At 37.5% G+C, this 21693-nt stretch overlaps 3 protein-coding genes and 1 non-coding gene across 10 annotated transcripts; all 4 read left to right on the top strand.

The window, feature by feature from the left end:
- The first annotated feature begins 767 nt into the window (after positions 1-767).
- On the top strand, positions 768-4443 carry LOC104900835 (probable 2-carboxy-D-arabinitol-1-phosphatase). Its single transcript, XM_019251127.3, has 7 exons — positions 768-1142; positions 2284-2435; positions 2598-2717; positions 2811-2910; positions 3208-3347; positions 3765-3844; positions 3947-4443. Exons 1-7 carry the CDS (start codon positions 989-991, stop codon positions 4071-4073), a joined length of 873 nt encoding a protein of 290 aa, XP_019106672.1. The 5' UTR covers positions 768-988; the 3' UTR covers positions 4074-4443.
- Positions 4444-6535: 2092 nt separating this feature from the next.
- On the top strand, positions 6536-15651 carry LOC104900703 (callose synthase 11). Of its 7 annotated transcripts, none has more exons than XR_008967380.1 (4): positions 6536-12075; positions 12287-12370; positions 14270-14357; positions 15368-15651. XR_008967380.1 is itself a non-coding variant. In XM_057391280.1 (2 exons), the coding sequence occupies exon 1, from the start codon at positions 6722-6724 to the stop codon at positions 12044-12046; it is 5325 nt and encodes a 1774-aa protein (XP_057247263.1). In that variant the 5' UTR covers positions 6536-6721; the 3' UTR covers positions 12047-12075; positions 12287-12757. The 7 variants fall into 7 exon arrangements, 1 of the variants encoding a protein (XP_057247263.1); XR_008967379.1 differs by having other exon boundaries at positions 14131-14357; XR_008967377.1 differs by having other exon boundaries at positions 14118-14357.
- LOC125493025 (small nucleolar RNA J33) lies at positions 9690-9769 on the top strand. The gene has a single exon (XR_007269406.1). It is a non-coding gene; the product is annotated as a small nucleolar RNA J33 (small nucleolar RNA).
- A 2801-nt stretch (positions 15652-18452) lies between the features above and the next one.
- Positions 18453-20720, top strand: LOC109135686 (pentatricopeptide repeat-containing protein At2g33760). The gene has a single exon (XM_019251119.3). The coding sequence runs from the start codon at positions 18523-18525 to the stop codon at positions 20287-20289; it is 1767 nt and encodes a 588-aa protein (XP_019106664.1). The 5' UTR covers positions 18453-18522; the 3' UTR covers positions 20290-20720.
- The last annotated feature ends 973 nt before the right edge of the window (positions 20721-21693 follow it).

Genomic DNA, 21693 nt, shown 5'->3' with positions numbered 1-21693 from the left:
TGAACTCTCTGATAGACCCAATGCCTAGCTAGTTATCCAACCAAAACTTAATTTTATGACCATTACCAAGGGTCCAAGCACTATTTTCTATAAGGATATTCCACCCTCGCCCAATATTTTTCCAAATGTGCGATCCATTTTCAAATTTAGTAGCATGGCCTACATGAATATATTTCGATCTAATACACTCCTGGGGCAGGTTTGACGGGCCTTGAGAGACCTTCCATCCTAGTTTCGTCATATAAGCTTGATTAATAAGCTTCTAGGAACGAATTCCTAGCCCCCCCCCCCCCCATTTTCTTTAGGGACAAAGGTCTTATCTTTTCCTACAAGATGAAGTTTCCTATGTTCTCGAGAATCACCTCCACAGGAAGTTATTGCAAATAGTATCAAATCCTTATTGGTGCTGCCGGGAAAAAACAAGCTTACATATAATAGGTAGGGATGGTAGACAAAGCTGATTTAACGAGGCACAAGTGGCCCACCTTAGTTAGAAACTTTGTCTTTCACATAGCGAGTTTTTGGAGCACCTTGTCAACAGCAAGCTGAACCCGAGTTCTAGACGTATGTTTGTAGAGTTATCTTAGAATTCTAGAGGATCCGAACACCCACTAGAATCTCTTTAAGGATGATGTTTCTCTTTAATCCCTTTAAAATGAGGAACTTATATTGTTGGTCGCTTTACACGTCCTCTTATACGACCTACCTAGAGGGTGCCCCTAATAAAATGTCTTACATTACACGAAGCCAGAAAATTAAAAGAATGTTCTGGCCAAGAAGGAGCATATCCACCACAATAGCGACAGAGATCACTAGATCAGATAATGACCACCAGTAATCTCTTAACCTTTTGAATATATTGCACAACAGGTGGTTCATAATTCACAAAATTGTTGTCAAACAAGGAAAAGAAGAGTGGAAGAATTGGCTTCTGCAACACTGAAAATCTCACATTTTTTCTGGGTTTGAAAACTCTCTATCTCTGAAAATGGGTGCTGGAATAATTCTAACAACAACCCACTTGAATTTTCCTTCAATTACTGATTTCACCCACATCTCCAAACTAAATAATCCCCTTAATGCAAGAAGAAGAATTGGGATTCAATGTTCATCATCAACTCCTGATCTCTCTATAATTACTGGTAAAATTTTACTAATTTTTTGCTGTTGAATTTTTTTTGAAGTTCTATTTTGAAATTCAGAATTCAACTTCATGCTTTGTGGATAATAACTCTTCTAATTAATACCAAAATCTAACCTTTGAATTTGTGGACTTCAGTAATATATGAAACTTTGGTAGATTTTACTTAAGAATGTACTTATATTATTTAGGAATTAGAATCCTTGTAGTTAGAACCATCTAATTTTAGCATCTTCTTAAGTTTGGATTTATTCTGGATTTTCCTCTTTATTTTTTTTGTAATTTTGGTGGGTTATATATGTTGCAATGTTAACAAAAGTAAGCATTGTTTATTACTTATGCTCAACTGTCAAGAGGTTACTGATTAGTGTGGGATTTTAACATGTTTAGGTATGTAAAGGAACTAACCACTGGAAATTGGTGCAATTTATATTATACTATATTTTGGAAATGTTGGAAATGGGAACTATATTTTGGGACGGAGGGAGTGTAACAAATAAATCCTACACTAATCAGTGTATAGTTTCGAATCTGTAGAGTTTCGAATGAGCAAAAAGTTTTAAACATAACCTCCAAAAGGATGCTAATACCATAATCTGAAATCAATTTGGCATAATTTTGATCTCATGAATATGATTTCATTCATAATCAAGATATATTTCTTAGTAAAACCTCTACAGAATGGGAGAAGATGGTTGCACTCAATTAGAAGCCTAATAAATTCATATTACATATTCTCTAGTGAGTTCGGAAGTACAACATTATGGTTCCTAACTTTATGTTCGGAGGCAACAGAGGCGCCGAGTCATGTACCCTAAACTAGTGATGGAATTGCAACTATTATTATTTATAGGTGTGGATGTGTGGTTACCCCAAGAAGTGCGCAAGTAGCTATGTCGAGGGCACTAAGATCAATATCCCTACAGGGTGATCTAATGTTAAATTTCATGGTATTGTTATGATTGATTCCATTATGTCCAGACTCCCGAAAAGAAGTTGGTGTAGTCTTACCATGGAATCTCCCTTCTATCTTTACCACTTCTTTTTTAAGTGTCTTGTATGAAGATTTTTCTAAAGACGTGGACTGAATGTTATAGCTTGTTCCAGATGAGAAATGAAAAAATAATTTGTCTCTTGAGCAGAAAATAATGGGGATGTTATGTCTCTTACTGGTGGTGCGTTGGATTTTCGGAAAGCAACGACCTCTCTTTCTCCTCATCGACTATCTTCGCCAAAGAAGATAACTATTGTCAGACATGGCCTTAGCTCCTGGAATGCTGAAAGTAGGGTTCAGGTTTGCTACTTTTTTGCTCTCTCTTTTACCATTTCAAACCTGCTAGATTCAAGATAATGATATCCTATGTAGTATGTATGTACTGCAATCTGCATATGTGGAGTAAATGATGTAAATGTTGTTGCTTCATAAGATTGACCCAGTTTTAATGTGCATGTGCAGGGAAGTTCAGACTTATCTGTCCTGACAGATGCAGGAGCAAAGCAAGCTGAAAGATGTAGGGAAGCATTAGCAAATATACATTTTGATAGATGTTTCTCAAGTCCAATTTCACGTGCTAAGGTTTGAAATATCATGACTTATTTCCATTGTTTACGTAAAAACTTAAAGTAGCTCTCTATCAGTTTCTGATTCATCTGTGCCAATCTATTGCAGTCTACTGCTGAAATTTTGTGGCAAGGAAAAAAAGAACCATTAATTTTCCTTGATTCTTTGAAGGAGGCTCATCTGTTTTTCCTGGAAGGCATGAGAAATGGTCAGTTACTCTATTCCCATTGCTAAGTTACAGCTTGTGCTTATTATAACGGCTATTTAGGTTCTTCCATGTAGCACTGTTCCTTGCATACAAATTTAGCACTTCCCTGATGAGAGCCGAGCAATTCATGCCTAAAGGAAATTGAACACTCTTGTTAATAAAATCAAAATCTTAGTTCTCATAATACTTACATGAGAGCCAAGCAAACATGCCTTGATTAATATAATTTAAGACTATGAACTGAATTTGTATCGGACAAAAGAGAAATTCTAAATCATGTTCAGCATTTGGAGGCAGAGGATGCTAAGCAGAGATTTCCAAAGGAATACACTACATGGAGAGAAGATCCAATCAACTTCAACGTGAATGGTAACTATCCTATAAGGGACTTGTGGGGGACAGCAGCTGAAGCATGGAGAGAAATCTTGTCAAATCCTGTAAGCCTTTGCATCATGAACATTGTAGGCTTGCACATGTATTTAATTTATATTGTGATTTGTAGCTTACGCATGAAGGTGGCATTGAGAGTCTGGGATGGGTTGACGTGATCACACCTGGCCGGTTGGCCCAGCTGAGGCTCTGAGTCACTGGATCAGGCTCTGTCTCGATTCAGATTTCAGAGACAACACGGCCTGGACTGGTCCACCTAGTGTGTGGGTCGAGCTTCTAACCCACTGGCCCACCCTAATACATCTCGGTTAACTCGATTATATTTAAACCAAAAAATTTGATCCACGCAGACCACCCTACCTGCATAGTTTAGTGTGTGGTCCCGTGCCTGATTTTCTTACCATGGCCCCCTCTCCCCCCCAATGGCCACCTATTTTAAGTGCCTATTTTCTTCTTTGTGTTAGGGGGAGAATTTTTTGGTAATTACTCACAAATCAAAACTGAGGGCACTCGTCTGTACAGCTCTAGGGCTAGGCCCCGAAAGGTACGCCATAGAAAATCAGGTCATGAAAAAACTTTTCAGCTCAATATATTTTGGCTGCTTGCCATCTACAAATAACACGCCGATTGTTTGATTATGATTCAGATTTCGTGCAATTGATGTAAACAATGGTGGCATCTGTGTTTTTAACTTCAACAAAAGGGGAGAAGCCATGCTTCAATCCCTGAACATGACTGCTCACATGTACACTGATCACACTTACATGTACTGAATCTTATTGCAACTCCCTGGATGGGAGTTCATGAAAGTATTATCCAATCATAGACAGATCTTTTCTAATTCCTCGGCTGCGACAGCCGGTGAAGCATTGATTTCATTCTTCTGGATGTATTGCTTGAATTGTTTGTATAATATGCTATAACTTGGTTTTAAGGATCTCAATTCTTGCTGCTTGTATATGCTGGGGGTTTAGCATCTGAATATCTGATATAGTACTGTAGTAGTATATACTTCAGTTTGGTTGTAATAATTTATTTAGTTTTCATTAGTTTATATGCTGGAATCCTGCCGAAGTTGTTTTTGTATCAGAGTGACAAACCTCTTTATTTTTATATACCAAGCTGGTAATTCGATGTGGTAATGATACAAACTAATCTAATACATCTATTATTGCAATCCTAAACGGTCACTTTTATGTATTTTGTACTATAAATTATTAAAAGAGACGGTTTAATTTTAATATAAAAGTAGATCTAGTCACTAAATGAATTAAACTAGTCACCAAAATAAATTAATTTAGTCACTATTGGGTTAATTTTCTTTTCGATATAGGGGTTACCAATTACCATTGCTTAATTTTATTTTAAAAAATAGGCGGTCTCTTACAAGACTAACTCATAGAGCTGTAGGACGATTGCATACAACAGGTGTGTTAAGTAACATTTTTTCTAGTTTCTTGTTCGAGCAAACATTTTTTTTAGTTGAAACTACTGAAATTGATAATTGTGTCGGATGACGTAGCGTTTTAATGTAACTTTTAGTTGATATAATCGTTTTAAAAAGTGAATGATTACCTTGTACGTCTCTGTTGTATATTGTGTCCCATCTTATAACTTAGTCAAGTAGAAATCCTAGTCGTCTCACTTTTTCTTTCTGATAACCTTACCCAACTCGAGGCTGCCACCATCATTTTCGATGGTGGTAAGCCCCAATTCAAATTTTATTTACTTATTTTTTCAGTTTTCGTTAATAATAATAATCCTTTTTCCTCTCTCTTAAAGAGTAGTCTATCCCATTATTGGGTTTTTTGTAGCCTCTAGTGAGAGTTTTTAGTTTGATTTGTAGTCTCCCCTTGTGGAAGTTTGAAGTTTAATTTTTGTAGTTTATTGCAAGATGGAGTTCATTGATAGTTTATTGTACAATTTTGCATTCAGTATTTGATTTATGTATGCTTTCTACACGATCCAATAAATAAAATCTTCTCAAAACTATGTTAAATGGATAAACGCTCTCATGTAAGGCTAAATGATTCAGCTTACAAACAGAGGCTATGATATATTGTTAGATCTAGTTCATTATTATCAGAGTTAAATTGTTGAATAGCTTTATTTGATCAAGTTAGATTGTGTTTGTTTTTTCTTTAATATGAATGATAGATGCAATATGACCATCTATTAACAAAATATCTAATTCCCTTACAATAAACTAGATTGAATATCAATTATTCCTTAGTTAATAAAAATGTAAAATCTTAAAGTAGTACCTAAAACCTGAAATTAGATTATATCTTCATCACTGCACTTATATCACTCATTTATTTACACTAACAAACCTTCATTTTGAACTTACAATTAGGGGTGTACCGTGTACACCAGTCCAAAATCGGACCGAACCGGTGGATCAGAATTTAATTTTTTTTGGACCGGGATCGGGCTGAAATTTTCCCGATCCTGTCCGATTTTGGACCGGTTGCACCAGAATTTGTGTTTTTCATTAAAAAAAAAAACTATTTTTACTAAGGTTTAAACATATTAATAAATTCGATAGATTAAAACTAATAATACTAAAAGTAATACATCTTAAAGGCAATAAAGGTAAGGTTTTAATTTTTATAAATTTTAAACTTTTTTTAAATGTTCAAACCTATTTTAACAAAAAAAATCCGATCCATTCCGGTCCGGACCGGACCGAAAACCCAAAATTTTAAGTTTTCATGGACCGAAAACCGAAACGAAATTTTCCGATCTGATCGGGACCCGATTCGAATTCCGATCCCGGACGAAAACTGCACACTCTGCCTACAATCTCCAATTCTCCATTCATTGTTTCAAGTTTCCACTTTCAAATGCCCAACTAGAACGGCCAAATTTAAAAAGTACTTTCTACCTTACTACGCTACAACAATAATGGCCTAAAGTAACTCGAAATCTAGAATGGCAGAGGTTGTTTCTAGTACGCTACAATAACGGACCTGCCAATATTCGAATCTTGATTCCACTTCCCACTACTACCGTTACTCCGTTACAACTACTGTACTTTTTACACTCTACTCCTCGATATACTAAATATAGCTCTCGTAATCTCAAAAAAACAGTACAAACAAAACTTTCAAACCCTTTTTTTTTAAAAAAATACACACACATGACATGACACATCACATACCACAAAAGCACAAACCCATCAAATTACACAACATAACACACACGACTTCTCTACTAAACAAAGTAACAACAACAACAACAACAGTCATTCTTCAGTCTTCCACTTTTCTCTTCATCCACTTCCCCCACTTTCCATCTTTTTTTCTCTATCCTCCATTTCTTCCCCCACTCTCCCATCACCAATAACTAAGTATTAATACCATTTTACGATAATTTATGGTAAGACGTGGGTAACTTGTTTTTTTCCGATTCTAAAATAATGAATCGGAGGCCGAGGGCGAACCCAACTCGCCCATACCCTCACGCACCACCACCACCCACAACAACACACCAACCTTTCAACATAATCCCAATCCATGACATCCTAAGTAACCACCCTTCCACGCGCTACCCTGAAGTACGCGCCGCCTCTTCTTCCTTACGCGCCGTCGAAGACCTCCGCAAACCACCTTTTCACACGTGGCATGATAACTATGACCTCCTTGATTGGTTGGGTCTTTTCTTTGGTTTTCAAAACGACAACGTTCGTAACCAAAGAGAGCATCTTGTACTTCACTTAGCAAACTCTCAAATGAGGCTTACTCCACCTCCTCAAAACGCTGCCGTTTTGGAATTTGATCTTGTCAGAAAGTTCAGGAAGAAGCTTTTAACGAATTACAGTCGTTGGTGTTCTTATGTTGGTAAAAAGTCACGGGTTCGAATCCACAGGTTGAGGAAAAACACAGATGAATTTCGAAGGGAGTTGTTGTATGTTTCTTTATACTTGCTTATTTGGGGTGAGTCTGCTAATTTAAGGTTTATGCCTGAATGTATTTGTTATATTTACCATCATATGGCACATGAGCTTAATTTGATACTTGATGATCGTGATGACCCAGAAACTGGTAGACCTTATTTGCCTGTAATAAGTGGTGAGAATGGATTTTTGAACTATGTTGTGAAACCCCTTTATGATACTATTAAAGATGAGGTTGGTTTTAGTAAGGGTGGGAGTAAGCCGCATTCAGCGTGGCGGAATTATGATGATTTGAACGAGTTTTTTTGGAGTAGGAGGTGTTTTAGGTCGCTTAAGTGGCCTTTAGATTTGAGTAGTACCTATTTTTCGAGTGCTAGTAAGGGGACGAGGGTTGGGAAGACGGGGTTTGTGGAGCAAAGGTCGTTTTGGAATGTGTTTCGGAGTTTCGATAGGATGTGGGTGTTTTTGTTGTTGTTCTTGCAGGCTATGTTGATTGTGGCATTGGAGGGGACTAAGTGGCCGTGGGAAGCAGTGGGGAGGAGGGATGTTCAGGTGAAGTTGCTTACGGTTTTTATCACTTGGGCGGGGCTTAGGCTTTTGCAGTCTGTTCTTGATGCAGGGACGCAGTATAGTTTGGTGACTCGAGAGACGTGGTTGCTTGGGGTGAGGATGGTGCTTAAGTGCATGGTGGCTATGGCTTGGATTGTTGTGTTCTCTGTGTTCTATGCTAGGATTTGGAGTCAGAATGAGAGAGATCGTGGGAGGTGGTTATACCAGGGAGAACAAAGGATACTCATGTTTCTTAAGGCGGTTTTTGTGTTTGTCATCCCGGAATTGTTGGCCGTGGTCCTTTTTCTACTTCCTTGGCTTAGGAACTTTCTAGAGGAGGTCAATTTCCCTCTCTTCCACTTGCTTACCTGGTGGTTTCATAGGCGGATTTTTGTGGGTCGTGGTGTCAGGGAAGGGCTGCTTAACAATGTAAAGTACAGCTCATTTTGGGTTACAGTTTTGGTTTCGAAATTTGCATTTAGCTACTTTTTTCAGATCAAACCCTTGATTGATCCAACAAGGGCCCTTTTGAGATTGAGGAATGTAGAGTATAACTGGCACGAATTTTTCAGTAACACAAACAGAATAGCGGTTGTCATGCTGTGGCTTCCTGTCATTATAATCTATCTCGTGGATCTGCAGATATGGTATTCTATTTACTCCTCGGTTGTTGGTGCCTATGTTGGATTATTCTCACATTTGGGTGAGATTCGAAATATTTGGCAGCTCAGGCTCAGGTTTCAATTCTTCGCTAGTGCCATGCAGTTTAATCTGATGCCAGAGGAGCAGTTGCCCACTGTGCCAGTGATTAATGTCGTGCACAAGCTTAGGGATGCGGTGAAGAGACTGAAGCTGCGTTATGGACTGGGGCAGCCCTACAAGAAGATAGAATCTAGCCAGGTGGAGGCAACACGTTTTGCCTTGTTGTGGAATGAGATAATGAAATATATGAGGGAAGAAGATCTTCTTAGTGATAGAGAAGTGGAACTTTTGGAGCTTCCACCCAACTGTTGGAATATTAGGGTTGTTCGCTGGCCGTGTATTCTGCTATGTAATGAACTTCTTCTCTCTGTCTGCCAGGCAGAAGCGACGGCCAATGTTCATGACAGGTCGCTCTGGTATAAGATATGCAATAGCGAGTACAGGAGGTGTGCAATCATAGAGGCCTATGATAGCATCAAACACTTGCTTCTTGAGCAGGTTGTTAAATATAATACCGAAGAGCATGCTATCGTCACTAGAGCTTTCCTTGAGATGGAACACTACATGGAGATCGAGAAGTTCACTGCATTCTATAATCTTACTCTGCTACCGCGGATTCACAAGAAATTGTTAACTCTTATAGAGCTCCTGCAAAGAGCAGAGAAGGATACTAATGGGATAATTAATGTCTTACAGGCGCTATATGAGCTCTGTGTTCGCGAATTTCCAAGAATTAAGAGGACGATGGTGGAGTTGAGGGAGCAGGGTTTGGCACTTAAAAATCCCGCAGGATTTCTTTTTGCGAATGCTGTTGAATTTCCTGATGAAGAGGATGTGTTCTATTACAGACAGCTGCGCCGCTTGCATACACTAATGACTTCTAGGGATTCTATGCACAATGTACCAATGAATCGGGAGGCTCGGAGACGTATTGCCTTCTTCAGCAACTCTGTGTTCATGAACATGCCTCACGCTCCTCAAGTGGAAAAGATGTTGGCCTTCAGTGTATTGACTCCTTATTATGATGAGGACGTAATATATGGGACTAGCAAACTCCAGAGCGCAAATGAGGATGGCATCTCCATCTTGTTCTATCTGCAGAAAATTTATGAGGATGAGTGGAATAATTTCATGGAGCGGATGCGGAGGGAAGGTTTAGAAGATGAGAGAGAAATTTGGACAACAAAGGTCAAGGAATTGCGTCTTTGGGCATCATACCGGGGCCAGACTCTCTCCCGCACCGTGAGGGGAATGATGTATTATTATCATGCTCTCAAGATGCTCGCCTTTCTGGATTCAGCATCAGAAGTAGACATAAGGACCGGTTGTCAACAAATTGCCTCGCATGGCTCATTGAGTCTGAGCAATAATTGGGATGGCTTAGGCTCCATCAGAGTTCCATCTTCACGGAACCTTGGAAGAACACCTAGTGGCGTGAACATCCTATACAAAGGTAACGAGTTTGGGACTGCTATGATGAAGTTCACTTATGTGGTAACCTGTCAGGTTTATGGGATCCACAAAATGGCAGGGGATTCCCGTGCTGAGGAGATTTTGTATTTGATGAAAAATAATGAGGCTCTTCGTGTTGCTTATGTTGATGAGGTACACCTCGGAAGGGATGAGGTAGAGTACTTTTCGGTTCTTGTCAAGTACGATCAGCAGCTGCAGAGAGAGGTGGAGATCTACAGGATCAAGCTGCCTGGTCCTGTGAAACTGGGAGAAGGAAAGCCCGAGAACCAGAATCATGCCATCGTTTTTACTCGAGGTGACGCTCTTCAGACAATCGACATGAATCAAGACAATTATTTTGAGGAAGCTCTTAAGATACGAAACCTCTTGGAGGAATTTAACAGGAACTATGGGATTCGGAAACCAACTATTCTTGGAGTTCGAGAAAACATTTTCACGGGGTCTGTGTCCTCCCTTGCTTGGTTTATGTCTGCTCAGGAGACGAGTTTTGTCACTCTTGGCCAACGTGTTCTGGCAAATCCTCTCAAAGTGCGAATGCACTACGGTCACCCAGATGTATTTGATAGGTTTTGGTTTCTTACTCGTGGTGGAGTGAGCAAGGCTTCTAAATTGATCAACTTGAGTGAAGATATATTTGCTGGTTTCAACTGCACGCTTCGAAGTGGCGATGTAACACATCATGAGTACATACAGGTGGGTAAAGGAAGGGATGTTGGGTTAAATCAAATTGCCATGTTCGAAGCTAAGGTTGCTAGTGGAAATGGGGAGCAGGTTCTCAGCAGGGACGTGTATAGGTTGGGCCATCGACTGGACTTCTTCCGGATGCTTTCAGTCTTCTATACCACTGTGGGTTTCTGTTTTAATACAATGATGGTGGTGATGTCTATCTATATGTTTTTGTGGGGCCGCCTATATCTTGCTCTTAGTGGTGTTGAGCGTCACGCTCTTAGATTTAGAAATACCAGCAATAATGCAGCCTTAGGTGCTATTGTGAATCAGCAGTTCATCATCCAAATTGGCCTTTTTACTGCTCTCCCGATGATTGTGGAGAATTCTCTGGAGCATGGTTTCCTTCCAGCAATATGGGACTTCTTGAAAATGCAGCTGCAGCTAGCATCGGTGTTTTACACCTTCTCTATGGGAACTAGATCCCATTATTTTGGCCGAACAATTCTTCACGGAGGTGCCAAATACAGACCTACTGGACGTGGGTTCGTTGTGCAGCATAAAAAATTTGCAGAGAATTACAGGCTTTATTCCCGTAGCCATTTTGTGAAGGCAATTGAACTTGGGGTAATCCTGACTGTGTATGCTTCTCATAGCCCACTGGCCACAAATACATTCGTGTACATAGCCATGTCGGTCTCTAGCTGGTTCCTTGTATTTTCTTGGATAATGGCTCCATTTATTTTCAATCCATCTGGCTTCGATTGGTTGAAGACTGTGTACGATTTTGATGATTTTATAACCTGGATATGGTACGGTAGTGGAGTGTCCACGAAGGCAGAGCGGAGCTGGGAAACCTGGTGGTATGAAGAGCAGGAACATCTCAAAACTACTGGTTTGTGGGGGAAGCTATTGGAGATTATATTGGATCTACGCTTCTTCTTCTTCCAGTACAGTATTGTGTACCAGCTGAATATAACGGCTAACAGGACCAGTATTGGTGTGTATTTTATCTCTTGGCTCTACTTCTTTGGACTTGTTGGGATATGTGTGATCGTAGCATATGCCCGGGACAAGTATGGTGCTAGAAAGCATATCTACTTCCGGATTATTCAGTCCTCTGTCATATCACTTACTGTATTGGTGATTATCATATTGTTGAGATTCACCAGGTTTCAAGTTATGGATCTTTTGACTAGTGCATTGGCATTGATACCGACGGGCTGGGCCATGATTCTAATTGCTCAGGTGCTCCGTCCCTTTCTGCAAACATCAGTAGTCTGGGATACTGTGGTGTCCTTGGCTCGACTCTATGATTTGACATTTGGCATTATAGTTATGGCTCCTGTGGCTTTCTTATCATGGATGCCTGGATTCCAGTCAATGCAAACTAGGATTCTTTTCAATGAAGGTTTCAGCCGGGGCCTCCAAATTTCACAACTTCTTACTGCCAAATGATAAGTGCAACCTTTTGAATGTGAATAGAGGTAATGTTCTTCTCATAACTGACGTCTTCTATTTTACTAGGGAACATAGATTGGAGGAAGATTTTGAGAAGGTGGCCTGAGGTTTTATTGAGATTTAACTTGTAATTGATTCATAGCCCAGGCTGACTGATGATTCAAATACAAAGTATACAAGGCCATTTCTTATGTTTCTCATCTAACTGTGATGTTTTCTTTTTCTATTTCTCCTCAGATTTTGCGTCATCAGTATTGTGTGGAAATGGTTGCAAATAGACTTGCAACATATATATCTGATCAAGGAAGCTGCTGTACGCCTGTACGTATCACATGATTTTCCCTTCATCGCTAACCTAGATGTGAGATGAAGGAAATTAAATTGATTTTGGTCAGCTTAACTATATCTGCTGTTCCTTTTGTGCAGTGATATGCTGTATCTTTTCTATTGGTTTTAGTTATATTTTCATTTTTCTCTTCAGATATCGATGTTCTGATGTCGCAGTTATGTTAGGCATTTATAGTTAGAATATTGCCTTGCCACATTTTGTCAAGCTTGTGGCCGATTTTTTGTATATACGTTGTCCATGTTTTCAATTTTTAGGCCAATAAAGGCAGCAATATTAACAATCGCAATTCGGTTGAACCAAAGGCAAGTCTATGTAACTGCAGTTATGATTATGAATCCAAGAATCAAATTGATGTATAATTGTCATGAAGGGGAGGAAAAAACGAGTTACCTTACAGTATTAACTATTGCAATGCATATATATATATGTATTGACTTTCTGGTATCTTTTCCAATATTACTAGCTCTTGCCAATTCTATCAATACATTATGATATGGCTGCATGAGTGGTTCCCTGTCCATCTAATGTTCTTTGGACATCACTTCCTTGAGATGTGATACATCTCTGTTACTTGCACTTTCTAACTCAGTTTTGGATTCCAAGCTGGAAATAAATTCTATTTGAAGTCTGATTGTAGAATTCAAGGGTAATTTAGCTGAAGGGTAGCTGCTAATAGTGTTAAAATGCTTCTACGTTGTACTATATGTTCAATATCATCATCTTACCTTAGTAGCTTTTCTCAGAAATACACACATGTACACATTGCTCCATAGATCTGCTATAGTTGTCAGAGGTTTGTAAGTATGCAATGGGGAAAAGAAAAACGCCTTCCATATAGTTCTATTTGCTACATATACCATGATGGACGTTCCAAATTATCTGCTACATTTCCTTTTTTGGCATGTTTGTCCCCATATTATTCCTGCCTAATTTTACTCATCCTTTTGTCATCTACCAATGTTATTTCTACCTATTTTACCCTTGACCTTGTGGCAAAGAGAAACATGCAAATAAAAAAGAAACGGAGAGAGTTTTTATTCTAACTTTCACATTGCTTCAGCAGCTCTCAATTTTCTCCTTATTCTTTCTTTATGTCTCTGGGTGTGTTTGCATCGAGTAACTTTGATAAGAGATACCGTAACTGGATGTTTTCACTTATGCTAGTGTTGGATTTGCTTAAGCATCATTTTGCTTCCTCTGTCCACTCAACTGAATGAAAGCCCTTGATTATAGAAACCTGTGTTTTCCAATCAGTCCCACCAACAAAACAATTTGGAGATGTTGAAGCAATGTGGCTCTTATTACTGCCAATTAGGTTAAAAACTCTAGTCGTCCTCTTTATCTCATTGTATTGAAATAGTCTGAATTCTTATTTTATACATCACAATTGGTGTATTTATAAACCATCTGTAGCAGCTTGATTCGCACAATCTCTCTGGCATTCACAGTTTAGAATTTGTTTGGTTTAAATGCCTAATTTGTCCTGTTTCCTCTGCAATAGCTTGCTATGAAGATTGGGGGTTTAATTTGATATCTTGTTTGCTTTTGCTGCTGCTTAGAACTGTTAATACGCATGCACTTAGCAAAGAAGGGAAGATGCCTGCTTAGATTCTCATGTAAACCTTGATAGTAGCGACTTATCGACTTTAACTAATATGAAGTTGGTTTAGCAGATATTCTTTGTTTCTTCTGTCATTTAATGACTAACTTAAGCCATAGAATGATGTAACAGACAAGCAGCAGTTGTAAGAAAGCCTGTTCTTAGGCCATTACTTGAAGGCAAATGAGGTTGTTTCAATGTGAAGTTGGTTGAGACAATAAGAGTTTACTGACAGGTATCAGAAACTTTTCTGCTTTTCATTGCACTGCAGCAGCAATTACTAGTCGAAGAAAGCAAACCTGGATATCAATTGGCAAGCAAGGTCTTCTAATAGCATGCAGTCATGCACTTAAAACAGGGTGAGTATACTTTCTTACTATTTGTTTGTTTTAGAGTAAGCAGATATGGTTTCATGGGCTTGATTCTGTTTAACACTTGCCTTTTCGCGGATGTTAGGAAATAAATGCAATCACTTTACTTTGCAAATTTTACACTGACAAATACCAATCATAACCTACTTGGCTACTTTACCCGCATGACCAACAGCATTTAATCCACTGGAGTAATTATACCTCCCAGTACTGCACCTACTCCAATCCTCGACGTCTCGCTCTTCTCTACCCCCTAGTCAGGAATTCAGGATCACACACCTCCCTCCCCTCTGGATCCCAATCCCCATGCCGCTACATTCACAACTCCACTAGTCCACCATCTGCCATCCTCACTGCAACTCAATGCTTCGTTCTTCTTCTTCCTCTCCTTTTGCTTGAACCCTAGATCATGTTTATTGATGGTCAGGAAAAGGGAAGGCTAGTAGCATGCCGAAGATGGGGAAGGGGAGGAAAATACGGTATTACTGTTGGAGCTGCCAAAAAAGGGATCGAAGGTAGTGCCAGGATCAGATTAGGGTGGTCAGGAAGGGGTGAAGGGGGCTGGTTTTCGGACAGTGTGGGGTTTTTGGTTAGGGCTCGGAGGGGATAGCTTGGTGGTTAGGAATGGGTAATTACGGCTGGGTGGGTAATTGAGGGTTTGTTTGGCTGGGTGGGTAATTGAGGGTTTGTTTGGCTGGATGGAAAACATTTCCGATGGAAAGTGGGTGGGTAATCAAGTGGTACATATCGGTTCTCCTTGAGCAAGCATCGTTACATTCCAGTATTCTTCGGTAACCAAATTTATATTTTGTATTCTGAAAGAGATCTAAGAAAAAATGGTATAAGATGATACAAATATGAAAATTTGCAGTAAGATATTAGAATAGTTGCATATACTGGATTTCCGAGGATTGATCATCTATTATCACATACTTATATCTTGTTATTTTTATAGATTCATTAGTAAATACTGATATTGAACAACTCTTTTGTTGCAGAAATGTTACGGCGAAGAATTCGTGTTCTGGTACTGATGGCAAAGTATATAACCGAGAAGCTTATCTAGCAAAGTCTGATATCTGGAAATGTTCAGCAGTTTGCATCAACATGTTGATAAATTTAGTGTTAATGTGTATATGTCGATGAATTTCTCTCGGAAAGGAGTTCGTTTACTTGATCAACTAGCATGTAATCAAAAGAAATACTTTAATAACACGAATCATTTAGCCTATTATTTAATTAATACGTTGTCAAAGCTAATTATTATTTGGGAAATTTGCAATGATACCTTTTTAATTTGAGTGTCTTGTAAGAAATCGCCTACTGTTAAATTAAAATTAGGCGATGGTAAGCATGATATTAAAAAGAGGATTAGTCCAATAGTGACTAAGTTAATTTTTTTCGGTGACTAGTTTAATCCATTTATTAACTAGGTTTACTTTTATATTAAAATTAAACTGTTTTTTTTGATAATTTTTGCTTTAAGTTTTCATTATTGATGATACCATCTTAGTAGGGGCTTTTTTCAAATCTCAATAGTACACCTTTTTTAATTCTCATTCTCAATGATGTCTCCTAGTATTGACTTTGTACTAAAATTCATTATTACATCAATAAATCAATACAAAAATCTATAAAAAAAGTTATAAGAGACAAAGATATGGATATGATCTACTTAGTAAATATTAAATGAAAAGAATCTGTGAAGAAGACATAGTTATGTTATATAATGGTTTATATCTTCTTCACACTTAATCAGACACCAAATTCTTTTCAGTCTTTTCTTTTTTTGTTTCTTGATCAATATTTTGGGGTTGATTATATTCATAAATTTTTAGTAAAAGGTCAATACAAAGAGGGTATTCTTGAGAATGAAAACTTGAGATGGTGTGTACCATTGGAAAAAGTTAATAATACTAATAGGGTACCATTGTGAACGAAGTCATTGAGAAAAGTTGATACTAGGTGCGTATCATTGAGAATTTCCCTTATTATTTATAACAAGTTTCGAACATAAAATTCCATCATAAATCTCGAACTTATGGAGCAGACGAGCAGTGACCTATTGATTTCAGATATATATATATATATATATATATATATATATATATATAGGAATAGGATCTTGTGAAAACCACTTCTAGGCTGAAAACTGAAAACATTCCATCTTGACCGTTCAATACCCCCACCCTTTATAACTCATTACGCGTCACCATCTCTCTCTTCCTTTTTCTCTCTCCTCTTCACCCCGTCACTTACCTTTTTCTTTTTTCTCTCTCCTCTTCACCCCGTCACTTCCTTTTTCTTCTCCTCATTTCTTCCTCCTTCCTCTCACATTGTTCTTCCTTTTACTCTCTCTATACTCTACAAAAACCAAAAAAAAGAACTCAACAAAAAAAGCAAAATTCATGTCTGATCAAATTTGTAGGAGAGAAAGAGAAAAATGGCAAATTTCGTCATGATTTCCCGATTTACCCCTGATTTTCCGGTGTATTTCATCTTCTATTCATCTTTTTCCGGTCGTTCTCTCGTCGGCGCTAACCACACCTCCTCCAGATTTTGCTCTCGTTAGAATTTTGTTTCTCTCTTTAACTTTTTATTTCTCTTCAACTGCACAGCAAGCAAAAACACTGATTATTGGTTGAATAGAAGATTTTGTCATCGGAAGTGTTTTTTTCGGCGAATAATTCGTCTTCGAGATTTTCGGAACATGTTAAGATTTCTTTTCCGGATTTATCAGATGAGTTACTTTCGCGGGAGGATTTGCGAAGGTGTGATAATGATAACGTTTCCGACAAGGAAAACGAAGTGAGGACTAAAGAGGAGAGATGAAATACGCCGGAGAATTCAACAGCGGTAGGAAAATACGAAGAAGTGAAGGAAATTGAGTAAGAGATGAGCGAAATTGCGATGACGATTTCAAGAGTTCGAACAAGTTAGCAATTTTTTTGAAATTATTGTGTCGTTGCATCGCTTTTTGTTTCTCTATTTTAATGGTGTCGATTTCATGGTAAGAATCCATTGTTAAACTGTGAAATTTTTGTTTCTGGTTGCGAAATTCATCGAATGTTATTGCAAGTGTTGATAAATCGAGTTATTGTTGTTCTGATATTTTTTTGATAGTTACCTAAGAAGTGGAAGAAACTCTTATAGCATATAAAGTTACCCTAAAGGTACTAAAAGTTACCCTAAAAGTTCTAAAAGTTACCCTTGATATATATATAAAATTTTCCTAAAATTGTTAAAAGTTACCCTAAAAATGGTAAAAGTTGTCCTAAAAATGGTAATAGTTACTCTTATAATAAATAAAGTTATCCTTGAAATATATAGAACTACTCTTAATATAATAAAGTTACCCCAAAAGTGTTAAAAGTTACCCTAAAAGTGTTAAAAGTTACCCTAAAAGTGGTAAAAGTTACCCTTGTTTTCAGTTTTCAGCCTAAGAACTGTTTTCAGCGGATCCTACCCCTATATATATATATATATATATATATATATATATATATATATATATATATATATATATATATATTATAATAATTATATATATATATATATATATATATATATATACACATTGGTATTAACTAAAAATACTATCTCACTCTCATAGATTAAAGTTTTCTATAAACATAAAATAGTATATAATTTGGGTTTATTACAAAAAAGAAAAATACTACTTATATGTTATTGACTTATTGTATACATATCCTATAGTTTGATTTAGTTACCGCCATTTTTCCCAATTGGAAGATGGTGGACTCGTGTCTAACATCGATAGTAGACACGGGCCAATACGTAGATCAAAAAACATAAAATGTGCGAAATCGATGAATATCAACTATTCTCCAATGAACATTAAGTGTACCGTGAAACCAATGAACATCAACTGTTTCCAATGAACATCGATCATATATTTCCTCTTATGTTTATATTTTTTGTTCTTGTTGTTTATTGCTGATTCAGATGTTTATTGAGTCTCATATGTTTTTCTTTTGTTCTACTTTCAACTTCGTGTTGCTTCGTTTGTTTATTTATTTATTGTATTACAATGCGAAACAACAATCGTATAGAATGGTACGCACCATTCTCATAGTAAGACTCGTGTCTACCATCTAATTTGCGCATTTCTCCCTTCCATGGCGGATTGTCCATGGACGAGCCAAACCACTCTAAACCATCACCATCTTCATCACCTTCATCAGCCTATCAAGCTCTGGTACGAGCGGGCCCACGTCTGAAACAGCTTCAACAAGTGCACGCTCACCTTATCACCAATGGAACTCATCTCACTTTATCTCTCCTCACTAAACTCGCCATTTTAGCGTATTCATCCAATTCCTCCATAACTTACGCCAGAAAATTTTCTCTCTCCATCAAAAACCCAGATTCTTATCTCTTCAACTCCCTCATTAGAATCTCCTCCAAGCTTGGTCTGTTATACGACGCCATTTCATTGTACCGACGTATGCTTTTCTCTCTCATACCACCTTCAAGTTACACTTTTACCTCTGTAATTAAGTCTTGTGCTGATGTTTCAGCCTTTAAATTGGGGAAAATTGTACATTCACATGTTGTGGTTAATGGGTTTGGTTTAGATTCTTTTGTTCAGGCTTCTTTGGTTGCTTTTTATGCCAAATGTGGTGAGATTGTGTTTGCACGCAAAGTGTTCGATAAAATGACTGAGAGAAGTGTTGTTGCTTGGAATGCTATGATTTCTGGGTACGAGCAAAATGGGTTTTCTAAAGACGCTATTGACTTGTTTGATTTGTTGATGGCGTCGTCCTGTGTTCGTCCTGATTCGGCTACTTTTGTTGGGGTTTTATCTGCTTGTGCTCAGTTGGGTGCACTTGAATTAGGTTGTTGGACTCATGATTATATTACTGATCATGGGTTTAAGGTGAATGTTGTTCTTGGGACAGCTTTGATTAACATGTATGCTAGATGTGGAGATGTCAGAAAAGCGAGGGAAGTTTTTGATGTAATGAGGGAGAAGAATGTTGTTGCTTGGACCGCGATGATATCAGGATATGGAATTCATGGCTATGGTAAAGAAGCTCTGGACGTATATAATTTAATGCGACGTTATGGAGTGTCACCTAATGAGGTTACTTTTGTGGCTGTGCTATCAGCTTGCGCTCATTCTGTGATGGTGGATGAAGGGCGGGCATTATTTTCGAGCATGAGAAAGAATCATGGCGTGGTGCCTGGAATGGAACATCATGTTTGTATGGTTGATTTGCTTGGAAGAGCCGGGTTGCTCAACGAGGCATATGATTATATTAGGGGTCTGAAAAAGCCAAGCCCTGCGATTTGGACTGCAATGCTTGGAGCTTGCAAGATGCACAAGAATTTTGATCTAGGAGTTGAAGCTGCGGAAAAGCTCTTAGCTATGGAGCCCGAAAATCCAGGGCATTATGTTATGTTATCGAATGTATATGCATTGGCTGGTAACATGGAGAGAGTGGAAAAGGTTAGGAATGTGATGATAAAGAAACGCTTAAAGAAGCATGTTGGGTATAGCACAATAGAGGTTGATCAAAGGACTTACTTGTTTAGCATGGGAGATAAATCTCACCCTGAGACCAATGAGATATATAGTTACTTGGATGAGCTGATGAGAAAGATATGTGAAGTTGGTTATGTCTCAGCACGAGAGTCGGTGCTTCACGAGTTGGAAGAAGAGGAGCAAGAGTTTGCTCTTAGATATCACAGTGAAAAGCTTGCGTTAGCGTTTGGGTTGATGAAGGCTAAGAGTGAGTCTGCAATTAGAATTGTGAAGAATTTGCGGATGTGTGAGGATTGTCATTTGGCAATCAAGTTTATCTCTAGCATTACTAATAGAGAGATTATAGTTAGAGATAAGCTTCGTTTTCACCATTTTAAAGATGGACTATGCTCTTGTGCTGATTGTTGGTAATTCTAGGAAAGTTCTCGAAGTTTCCGACTCGGCTATTTTGTAGAAAAAAGACAAGTTATTTAGTTTAAAATGAAGTACCCAAGTGAAGTGTCATTTCGGACACGACACGACACCCGATTTTTAAGGTAAATGAAATTGTCGGAGTGACATAGCTTTGTGGTATCATCAATTGGAAATGTTGTTGATCAAGCAAGCACTAAGTTTGTTGGATGGTACCATCAGGTTATACATTGATTACTCTTATTAGGAGCTGTTCAGTGGAGTCAATCTATACTATTGATTGATGTTTTGACCCTCCAATTGAACCAGCAATTTCACCAGGTTCAGTTGTCAAACCCAAAAGGAAACCTTAGCCATTTAGACATAACTGAGAATGTTATTTTGAAGGAAACCATCATAATAATTAATACCCGAAGCTCGGAGATGGAATCTCCACATTGATAAAATTAGCATATTTTTTTGCATGATATGCGTGCGTATTATATTAAATTATTATTTTTTTAATTAGCTATTCATCAGTGTTACAAAAAATTGATTCGAATAGATGTTTATAATTATTTTTACCTTTTTAAATATATTTTCTTAAATTAATGTTTCGTTGGTTTTTTTAGTTATTTGTTTCTTTATTCAAATATAGTACTAAGAGGATATATAAAGCAGAAGAAAGTTCGGGCTCAAATAAAGTGGAAGAATTTGTTATCAAGTTCAATCGTTGAATATTAATGAAAGAATTTGATTTATATAATAAAGGTTACCAAACAATAATCAACAATTAGGTTTTAAATCTAGTTATTAGGCCTGGGCTATGCCTCGGGTAAGAAAAATTTTCATTTATTAATATTGTATTTTGATATAATAACACTAAATATAACTTGGTCTAGTGGTTAAAACTTTAGTACATGAACCTTGAGGTCATGGGATCAAAACCTATACTATGCAATTTCTAATTTTTTTTATTGTACATGGATTACATGAACTAAAACTCTCTAGGGAGAGCGCCACGTGACACCGTTCCTCGTTCACGCACACCTTTTAATATATTAGTATAGATATTATTAGTATAATAATTGATATGAAATTCAAGTTTTTATTTTTTATTCTGATTGTGTCAATCAAGTTATATCATCAATTTAATTTTTTATCAGAGGTTTAGTTTAATTTTAATTAAATCAGTTAAATCAAAAGAGAGTCTTTCAATGTAAGAAGAGAAAATCATTCTCCTTAATTTAAAATATAATTGAAATTTCAAATTCAATTCCATTGTTAACTTGTTCAATATATATGTCAAGTAGAATGAAAAAAAATATTTTTAATATATATGGCAATATAAATTAATTAAAGATATATGAGACTTTTGGTACGGGGACACCATTTTCCTCCCCCCCTTCACTTATATAATAGAGA

This window comes from Beta vulgaris, chromosome 8 (assembly GCF_026745355.1).
Source record: "Beta vulgaris subsp. vulgaris cultivar EL10 chromosome 8, EL10.2, whole genome shotgun sequence".
Classification (NCBI taxonomy): domain Eukaryota; kingdom Viridiplantae; phylum Streptophyta; class Magnoliopsida; order Caryophyllales; family Amaranthaceae; genus Beta; species Beta vulgaris.
Note: the sequence above shows the minus strand (reverse complement) of the source record. Positions and strands in the feature narration are given on the sequence as shown.

What these genes read in the sequence shown, in the direction of transcription:
- LOC104900703 (XM_057391280.1), top strand. Translation starts at nt 6,722, where the DNA reads ATGAATCGGAGGCCGAGGGCGAACCCAACTCGCCCATACCCTCACGCA.
- LOC109135686 (XM_019251119.3), top strand. Translation starts at nt 18,523, where the DNA reads ATGGACGAGCCAAACCACTCTAAACCATCACCATCTTCATCACCTTCA.
- LOC104900835 (XM_019251127.3), top strand. Translation starts at nt 989, where the DNA reads ATGGGTGCTGGAATAATTCTAACAACAACCCACTTGAATTTTCCTTCA. An exon ending in ATGCTGAAAGTAGGGTTCAG is followed by an intron (nt 2,436 to 2,597) that starts GTTTGCTACTTT and finishes GTGCATGTGCAG; the next exon opens with GGAAGTTCAGACTTATCTGT. An exon ending in CCTGGAAGGCATGAGAAATG is followed by an intron (nt 2,911 to 3,207) that starts GTCAGTTACTCT and finishes ATTTGGAGGCAG; the next exon opens with AGGATGCTAAGCAGAGATTT.